The 10474-nt window shown below is 31.5% G+C and overlaps 1 protein-coding gene across 1 annotated transcript; it reads left to right on the forward strand.

The window, feature by feature from the left end:
* The first annotated feature begins 2083 nt into the window (after window positions 1-2083).
* On the forward strand, window positions 2084-7426 carry LOC8259128 (UDP-glucuronate:xylan alpha-glucuronosyltransferase 1). The gene is made up of 4 exons (XM_015718060.3): window positions 2084-2807; window positions 4798-4995; window positions 5469-6079; window positions 6163-7426. Exons 1-4 carry the CDS (start codon window positions 2743-2745, stop codon window positions 7194-7196), a joined length of 1908 nt encoding a protein of 635 aa, XP_015573546.1. The 5' UTR covers window positions 2084-2742; the 3' UTR covers window positions 7197-7426.
* The last annotated feature ends 3048 nt before the right edge of the window (window positions 7427-10474 follow it).

Consider the following 10474-nt stretch of genomic DNA (forward strand, 5'->3'; position numbering starts at 1 on the left):
GATAACATATCTAATCTATAGGTTAGTTCATCACTAATTCTATTATTTGGAAACTAAATTAATGGTTAAATTGAATCACAATTTAAAAATAACTAATAGGATATGTTTAAATGTTACACTGAATATTCTAAATATTATAAGTTGTTAATTAACAAAATTACTGAAAGGTGATTATCAATAATCCAAGATAACTGGAGTACTCTCAAAACTCTAGATCATTAGATATATAGTGTTAAATTGTTATGACCAAATAACCTATCAAAATGGTTTAGGACCTTATATGAAAAGTATACATTGTTAAAAGGGCAGACCAGTTCCATGACAGCCACTGAGCTACACAAATGGATATATATGGGTTGCTTGGCTTGAAATACAATATACAAAACAAGGTCACATCTCCGTTTGCTTCATAGTTATGCATTTCCTTTTGTAGTATTATACTAAAGACCCATTTCCAGAAACAAATCATACATTGGAATTCTTGTAATATATAAAATAAAATGCATGGATTCTTAAGGGATTGAGTAACAGAGAGATACGTAGCGATAGGTGCAAGGCAACTTTCATACAAAGAAGTCCTACCTATATATTCATTTTTCCTTTTTCAACAGACAACTCTCTTTGCTACCGTACTGCCATGCTGTCACTTTCTAGTTGGTCCAGATCTTACTTCAAAACTTTAAAGGTAATATATTATTAATTGTTGCTTCCTTTTGTGATGACTATCTCTTTATTATTATAATAATAATTATCAATTGTTAATTACCCTCTTTTCAACTAGTGCCGTTATTGTTATTATTTTCCCTTAATAGATTGGTTATCTTTAATCATTTGCTTGGATGTAAAGATTAGGAAGAAGAGAAATTATAAATTGAAAATTAAGGTTAGTAATTAATTGGTTTGTGAGCTAACAGTTGGCCATGGCTTAGGAGAATGTTACACTTGGAAAATTATCCACTAATCAAATTGTTACTGTCATTAATTATTATTTAATAGTATTATGGTATGGTGGCTTTGACTAGTCCTGACATTGTGTTCGGTGAGATAGATTTGGATAGCACCCTTAAACCTATATCATTTTGGCCACTACTGATATTACTTTTAGATTAAGAAAATTGAAAATAGCACATGCTGGGTACACCTCGCAAAAGGGTCGGATTGAACTATGAATCGGACCGGTTCAAAATCAGTCTGGTTAAATCCTGGTTCTGTCTTAGGCAATGATTTAGGTTCATTTATTGATTCGGTTCAGTAATTAAACTATAATTGTGGATTGTTTTGGAACTATTTCATCACAAAACATATAATGGACCGTTTATAAATGTAATAATTTGTTTATCCTTTGAATGAACTATAAACCGGTGATTTCAAGTCGGTTCAGGGTATGAGCCAAGTCTATTAGTGCACTAGATTTATTTTATTTTTTCTAAATACATGGCACTAAAATGAGGTATTTCAGTAAATAAATTAGGATTTTGAAAGCCATATTTGGCAATAATTAGTGATATTGATAGCCCAATATTATCTTTCTATATTACTAATGAAAAGATTATAAAGCAGAATATCCTATTATCTCTACTTAATAATATAAAAAAATTTCCTGTTTTTACTAATTAAAGGTCTTTTTTTTTTTTTTTTTTTTTTTACAACCAATTGAGAAAGAAAAAACTTGAAGATGGGACATATGAACACTAATATACTCCTAACACTAACCAAACATTTATCTCCATCCTCAACCAAACTATATTGTTTTCATAAACCTAATCTGTCACTAACTTCGAAAAACAATGATTATGTCTTCTGTTTTTTTTTTTCTTAATTTCTTAAGTGATTGTTTTTATTTTCTTTTTAATTCGATAATTGTATTTAAATTCATGACTCTTTTTTAGTAATCATTTTTTGAAATTATGTACTCTAGAATGTAAAAACTCAAAGCACTAAACCACAACATTATATGTCTATTTTTTAAATTAACCAATTCATATATATTTTCACAGAAGATTGAATATTGTGTTATTTTTTTTAGTTGTAGCTAACCATTAAATATATGGCACATATCATACAGTTATATAAAATATTTAAAATATATATCTCATTCAATGATTTAGTATAATAATAGGATAAAATATAGGTAGGAATTTAGCAATTCTTTTTGGGTTAAAATGAAATTTATATTTAATAAAGTGTCGTAGAAGAAGTATTAACAAAGAAAAATAGTTGTAAAACAGTTGGTGAAGAAAACAAGAGGAAAAAAATGAAAAAGAAATAAAAAAATTAAAAAAAAGAGAAACTGAAACGGAATAGTAATGTGGCAGTGAAAGGAAAATTAAAATGAAAGGTACATTTGTCTATCCATATTGGGGTGCTTTCTCCCTTAATATGATCTCAAAACTCAACACTGTCCCATCCCATGCCTGGCTTCTCCATATACTTTTTCTGCTCCTAAAAACCTCCAAAAATATCATATATAGGTATTGCTCCATCATCACTTCTTGCTCTTCCTTTTTCCAAACTCAAGACTGATTTCTGCTCTCTTGGCCAGCTTCCAGAAACAAGAAAACTAAAGGCAAAAAAAAACAAGAAAATAAAAAAGAAACTGTTAGTCATCTATTTATTTCTTCTTTGATTCATATAGAGTCCGCTTGTATCGTTTTTCTCTTGTTTATTTAGATCAGATTATGCTCTCTCTCTCTCTCTATATATATATATATATATATTTATATATCTGTTAGCTGAACTGGAATGAGAGCAGTAATGGGTAACTCACCGGCAAACGTTGAATCCAGGCATCGATTAACTTCTTCCATGTGAGTTCTGCTTCCTTACCATTTTCTTGTAGCCATGCAAGGTGCTTTCTTACCATTTAACTATATGTTATAAGAGATCTGGAAACAAATATTCATGTTTTATTTGATTTTTCATGCTGATCTGCTTATATTTTCTGACTCTTTATCTCTTTTTCTTAGCTTCAGAAAAATGGAAATGACTCTTCACTGAAGGATTTTTAGCTAATATATTTCTGAATTTACTCAATTAAATGGAAAATATTCTTAAAACAAATCACAGTAGCAATGGACGGATATAGTGCAATAATATTGTTGCACCACTTCTAAAATTGATCTGGTTCATGATTCCATTATTTAAAACCTTGTAAAAATGAAGCTGGAGAAGTGTGGGAATTCTTAAAAATCTGACAAGTACAATGAACTCAATTAGTGGACCAGTTCAGGATTTGCTTCTGATTTCAAAATAGTAATTAATATATGAGTTTTGACGCTTGTCTTCTATTCCAAGTCATATTTACAACTTTTGTTATCTTTCGTAGATATATCTGTTCACTCTCATTAGTTGAAAGTTCTGGGAAACCAACTTAGATATTGATTAATTGTTGTTGTTTATCTTTCATTTTTGTATCTGTTAGTCGCTTGTCTTTCATTCCAAGTCATGATATTATATTATTCGTATTGCTTCTGTTTTTATTAGGTGCATAACAATTTTCCTAGAAATGCACTATTACATCATGTATTTGGGGTATTCAAGTGCATGATCTCCAATCTAGGATAATTACATAGCAAGAAGATCATGCAATTTTACTTGTAGAAACCATGAATGAAAGAGATCAAGATGAGAAACTTTCCAAGAATAATTGGCAATATTCTTTTCCTAAATCCCATGACATAGGGATTTGGAAATTAACTAAGGCTACATCATAGACAACTTAAAATGGATTTTCTTGACCGCACATTTGGTGTTGGTATATCATACTCAATTGTTTTGAGCTACACAAATAAAATAAAATAGTTAATAAGATGTACAATATGTATTACTCTTTTATTATCTAAGAGTAATATTATGAAAACTTGTCATTCATCTAATAGTTTAGTTTCTTAAAAAAAAAAATTAAATTTAACAGTTCAGTGCAATCAATCGAAGTAGCCAAATTAATCCTGAAATTATTTAGGGTCTGCCTTTTTCATAAAAATTTAATTTTTCAAGAATTTAAAGTTTTGATATTTATAATTCTCAAGCTTTAGAATTCTTAAGAATTTAAATTTACTGTTCTTAATAGATAGCTTTGAAAATTTTGCTTTTTATATTTAAATTTTTATTGTTCTTTTTAGATTAGAAATTACATAAGAGTTTAATGATAAATTAAAATGGTTTACATATTTTAACATTACAAAATATGTCAATATGATGTTAGCTTTTAATCATTAAATTTTATCTTTAAAATTTTTTTAGATATTCATATTAAAAACCACAATAAATAAAAAATTAAAAATTTAATATAGAAAAACAAGAAAACTATTTTTTTTAAATAATAATGTTCTATTATGAGAAAAGATTAATCAACTAAGAATTTTAATTTAAAAATATGATTAAATATATCTTTTGAATTTCAGAGTTATTTTTTTTATATATTTAAATTTATTTTTCCAATTTTAAATTTCTAGAATTTAAATTCCGACTTTTAATTTCTAAAAAAAATAAAATTTTATAAATTTCTCACAATTCTCAATTATTTATTATTTTCCAATTAAGAAGAGAACTTAGTTGGGAAAAAGTTCTTGAATTCACTGAAAGACAAGTGGCAGAGGAAAGAGCCAATGTGTTAAAAATTTCTACCATAGAAATTACAGAATATCAGGTGTACTACATTGAGTAAATGCATATCGTTCATAAAAGAATTGCTACTTTGAAAAACATTTATACTAGCAATATATATATATATATGATCATCTTTCTGTTACCTTCATCTACATGTTTGTTCACAAAAAGACTATCTAATTGGAACAGCGAAGACATATACAAAAGAAGGATACAGAAAAACAAAATCAAAGGTGCAGAAAAGCCATTCCACATCCCCATCCAAGATAAAAGTTCTTGCTGCAAGTTTCCATTATTAAAACTTGCGCTTGTGATTATTGTCTGTGGCACCATTGTAACACTTTTGCATTCACCAGAGGTTGACCATCTATCACATTCTGGCTCCAGGTATCTTTCATTTCCTTTGTACAAAAGTTACTGTCTCTTAATTAAGGGTGCGTCTGGTAAGTATATGTTGCAAGTTAAATGAGTAAATAGTTGCTCAAATCCTACCTTAACGACAAAAGCACAAATTTTGGGCCAGATCAGAACAAAAAGTGTATTCCGATTCCTGCAATAGATGATTTTCTTTTAATTGGATTAAGAAGGTTAACTTAATACTAGTTTCACATTGCACTTTACTTTCTGATTCTTTCTTTTTTTTTTTTTTTTTTTGAATTTATTTTTAAAGAAAATATGATTTATTCTGCTTCTTTCAAAAGTCGAATTCTAAAATAAGACAAAGAAAACATATGAAAAAGGGTTATGTCAAACTGGTCCTTGATGCTACTGTACTTCCAGAAAACTGACAAAACAAATATTTATTTCTTGTGGGGATTTTTTAAGAAAAAAAAAAAATTAATTCCTAATTTTGTGAACAGGTGGATATGGGGAGGATCGGATCCTCGATATGTATCAGATATTGATGTGAATTGGGATGATGTTATGAAAGTCATAGAGAAACTGAGTGAACAGAATGACTATCGGGGAATTGGCCTTTTAAACTTCAATACGAGTGAAGTCACTTACTGGAAGCACCTTTTACCTGATGTTATACCCCATGTTCTCCAACTTGACTATGTTGATAGAAATATCACTTGGGAATCTTTATATCCAGAATGGATTGATGAAGAGCAAGAAAAAGAAGTTCCAGTTTGCCCTTCTTTACCGAAAGCGGATGTTCCTCGAAAGCGACTTGACATCATAGCTGTTAAACTTCCTTGCAGAAATGAGTTGAATTGGTCTAGAGATATTGCTCGGTTGCATTTGCAAGTTGCGGCTGCAAATCTTGCTGCCTCTGCAAAAGGGTTTTATCCTGTACATTTGCTTTTTATTAGCAGGAGATTTCCCATACCAAACCTCTTCCCTTGCAAAGAACTTGTCACGCGAGAAGGAAATGTTTGGTTATACAAACCAGATTTGAATGTATTAAGAGAAAAACTTCAGCTTCCAATTGGTTCTTGCGAACTTGCACTTCCTCTCAGGGATAAAGGTTAGTTCAATTCCATCTTCTGGTTTTTATTTTTCTTCTCATGTTGCTGGAGAAGTAAAGCTAATGCAATATCTCGGGAACAGAACCCTTTTATGCAGGGAATCCACGGAGAGAAGCATATGCAACAATTCTTCATTCTGCTCATGTTTATGTCTGTGGTGCCATTGCAGCAGCTCAGAGTATCCGATTGTCAGGATCAACCCGAGATCTAATAATACTTGTTGATGAGTCTATTAGTGTTTACCACAAAAGTGGACTTGAAGCTGCAGGATGGAAAATCAGGATAATTCAAAGGATAAGGAACCCAAAAGCTGAGAAAGATGCATACAATGAATGGAATTATAGCAAGTTTCGGCTATGGCAGCTGACAGACTATGAAAAAATCATTTTCATCGATGCAGATTTACTTATACTCAGGAACATTGACTTCTTATTTAGTATGCCAGAAATTTCTGCAACAGGAAACAATGCCACTCTTTTTAATTCAGGTGTGATGGTCATTGAGCCTTCAAATTGCACATTCAATCTATTAATGGAACACATTAACGAGATCGAATCTTACAACGGTGGAGATCAAGGCTACTTGAATGAGATCTTTACATGGTGGCATCGAATTCCAAAACACATGAACTTCTTGAAACATTTCTGGATTGGTGATGAAGAAGAAGTTAAACAGAAGAAAATTCGCCTTTTCGGTTCTGAGCCTCCAATTCTCTATGTACTTCACTATCTTGGTGTGAAGCCATGGCTGTGTTTCCGGGACTATGATTGCAATTGGAACGTTGATTTCTTCCAAGAATTTGCAAGTGACATTGCTCATGAAAGATGGTGGAGAGTTCACGATGCGATGCCTCAGCAGTTGCATCAATTTTGCCTCTTGAAATCGAAGCAAAAGGCACAACTGGAATGGGACAGGATCCAAGCTGAAAAGGCAAATTACACAGATGGGCACTGGAAGATTAAAGTTAAGGACAACAGGTTGAAGAAATGTATCGACAATCTATGTTCATGGAAGAGTATGCTACGACACTGGGGCGAAACAAATTGGACTGATGATGAGTTTTTCAATCCCACACCACCTGCTATTACCACCAAAGCATCTTTACCAGGCTTGTGAGTTTATTTTTTTGAAATCTTTCATCAGCTCTTTCATGTAAATTACAAAAAATCCATACATGGGTTCAGCTTATTTTTCTCCTCTACTGATTTTGAAGCATAAGCGAGTTTTAGACTCAGTCCTGTTTTGGAATAGATATCATCACTTCTGCTAAGGCTGAATTCTTTCAGCCTTTTACATTTGTAGTAGAGTTGCTAATTATATCATAAAAGAGAAACCTTATTGTTCTTTTCTCTTTTTTTTTTTTTTCCTACTTATTTGTGTCATGATTTATGTAATCGGTTCGAATTATGATTACAAGCCTTTTCTGAGATGGATTGCCAAGGATTGGTTTGGATCCTAAATTCTGAACTCCTTTCAATATGAGATAATAACTCAACTATTGAATCAGAGTGCCAACCAGTAATGATATAGAATTATGAGGAAATTAGATGACCTATCCATTATTTTACATTCTTTACTTCTATAGGTTGTCTTTTAAAGTTTTGTACTTTTTTTTTTTTTTTACGCTTTCTAATCATTTTAGTTCTTAGTTGGCAAGTTGGGTATTCTAAATTTCTATAGTCCAATTTAAGAGGGCCTATTAGAAACTAAAGTCAGCAGACCTACAGAAATAAGGCGTGGGCACACCTAATATAGTTGTATGATGCAGAGAGTAAATTTGGTCAAAAAAGTAGCGAGATAAGATGTGAGCACGCCTAATAGAGTTGTATGATGCAAATAGATTAAATTTAATCATAAGACTTGCAGATATAAAATGTGGGCACGCCAGAGATAAGTTTAGTATGTATATCCCTTGATTGATGAGACTATATAGAACTCTTATATTATGCATATCCCTTAATTGATAGGATTATATAGAACTCTTATATTATATAAATTTCCTTTATTGTTGGGATTAGATGAAACTCTTATACTATGTAAATCCGTTTGATTGTTGAGATTAAATAGAACTCTTGTACTATATAATCCTTTTCATCAATGAGAAAAATATACGTACAAAATTAACATGATATCAGAGTAATTTGATCTTACGGGCTGTGAGTTAAAGAATGAATAAAAGGGAGAAATAACAAATTCAAAGTTTCTCATCTGAATCAACCATAAGAAAGAAAAAAGAAAAAAGAAAATCTTCATTTAGTATTTTCTTTGCTATATCTTTGACTTTATGTTTTAAGTTTATGCATATTAGTTCCAAATGGTGGTTTTCTTTTAAGACCAACAAGTCTATAAACTGGAATTTATAGAGTCCAATAAGTCTATAAACTAGAATTTGATGAAGAACAGTAAGTCTATAAGCTGAAATTTGATGAAGACCAACAAGTCAATAAACTAAAATTTGATGAGACCAATACGTTTATAAACTGAAATATTGTACAAGAAACCTAAACAAGTCTTTTTAAACTATAAAATATGATGAACACCATCAGGTGTCTAAAATAAAAAAATCAGGAAAAGTCCATCAAGATATTGGTAGGGGATTCATCCGAGATGTTCGACATTCATCCATCCATACGCAATTTCTACTTCCATTTTGATACATAGTTGGACCTTCTAACCATTGGTTTCAGGATGACAACCAAAGACTAAAGCTCGGTCCGAGCAAGATCGTCGAGTGGGGTGGGGCTTAGCCTCAAGTTTGGATTGTGCCCTAGTAGTCGCGCTCTTATCTTACCCAGGTGCTGCCGTTTGTTTGCTTTGTTCGGAGGCTCCGGTTTCAAATCTTTATCAAAGATAGATGATTGTGGGTCCTGAGAGGAGCTATTGGATTCTTCATCATGATTATTGGAATGAAGAGGCTTTGAGGACCTTCCTTCTAAGGAGAAAACGCGAACTTGTTTCTCTTTGACAACCACTAAAAAAGAGGGTTAACCATTGGTTCATTGGATTCCGGGCCGGATGGATCCAGTGCATGATCCATAGAGGGTCTTGATTATCAAAAAAATTTCTGCCAACTAGTTCCTCTTCCTGCTATCCCCGTGAGGAGAGCTGAAGGCGATTTTCCAATAGCTAAATACTCTGATTTTTTAAGAACAGGAGCTTGGGGATTGTTATCTGGTTCAAGCTTCCGCCCTGAGGACCACCTTCAAGTCTTTAAACTGAAATTTTTTGAAAAACTTGCACGTCTCTAAATTGAATTGTAAGAAGAGACCTATTCATGTCTAAAAGAAACTAAAAGAAAGTATTGAAATAGACCTAAGCGAGTCCTTAAACTGCAAAAATTAAAACTATTGAATAGACCTGCAAGTCTTAAAACTGCAAAGAAATTTAAAGGGACCATAAAGTCCATAAACTGAAATTTGAGGGACCTAAGCAAGTCTTTAAACTGTAGAAGATTTTATTAAAGGGACCTGCAAGTCTCAAAACTACAAAGAAATTTCAAGGGACCATCAAGTCATAAACTGAAGTTTGCAGGGATCTTGCATGTCCAAAAACTGCTTAAATTTATTAAATATTGTTAAGGGTCAAACACGATGTTGAAAAGAAATCTCGAGTTTCACTCAGTGAGGAGTTTTCTTGGGAAAACAATTATTTCAGTTTTTAGTTGGTAAATTGGGTATTTCCAACTTTCATGCTGCAATTTGAGATGGCGTATTAGAAACTAAGGTCGGCAGACCTGTAGAAATAAGGTGTGGGCACGCCTAACACAATTGTATGATGCAAAGAGAGTAAATTTGGTCAAAAGACTTGCAGAGATAAGTTTAGTATGTATATTCCTTAGTTGATGAGATTACACAGAATTCTTATATTGTTTATATCTTTTGATTGATGGAATTACATAGAACTCTTATATTATGTAAATCTCCTTAATTGTTGGGATTAGATAAAACTTTTATGTTATGTAAATCTCTTTGATTGTTGCAGGTATGTTGACCTTAGTTTCTAATATTGTAAATTTTTATTTTTGTTCTTGAACGTTGTTTTTGATGTTTTCATTGCTCTTGAAGTTTATACTCCTCTTCCTTCTCACCGTCCTTCTTCTTCTACTTCAATAATTTCTATCTGCAATGAATAAATTTCTTTTTTCTCTTAATAATTTCTTTTTCTTGGTTTTGTTTGTAATTACAGTATATAGGACTGAAAAGAACAACATGAAGGTCATAAATCAATAATTGATCCTATTTTTCACATTTCATTTGTTTAGGCATGATCTTGATTGTAAGAAGAAGAATACTGTTGATGCAATGCTTAAAATCTTCTTTTAAAATGAAGGAGATTTTGATTGTAAGAAGAAGAATGTTATTAATTCTTCTTCAAAGAAAATATTAATGGTAAAT

The sequence above is a fragment of the Ricinus communis genome, chromosome 7, assembly GCF_019578655.1.
Source record: "Ricinus communis isolate WT05 ecotype wild-type chromosome 7, ASM1957865v1, whole genome shotgun sequence".
Lineage (NCBI taxonomy): Eukaryota > Viridiplantae > Streptophyta > Magnoliopsida > Malpighiales > Euphorbiaceae > Ricinus > Ricinus communis.

Coding starts and splice junctions, on each gene's coding strand:
- LOC8259128 (XM_015718060.3), top strand. CDS start 2,743: ATGAGAGCAGTAATGGGTAACTCACCGGCAAACGTTGAATCCAGGCAT. Junction 4,996..5,468: donor CTATCACATTCTGGCTCCAG/GTATCTTTCATT, acceptor TTTTGTGAACAG/GTGGATATGGGGAGGATCGG. Junction 6,080..6,162: donor ACTTCCTCTCAGGGATAAAG/GTTAGTTCAATT, acceptor TCTCGGGAACAG/AACCCTTTTATGCAGGGAAT.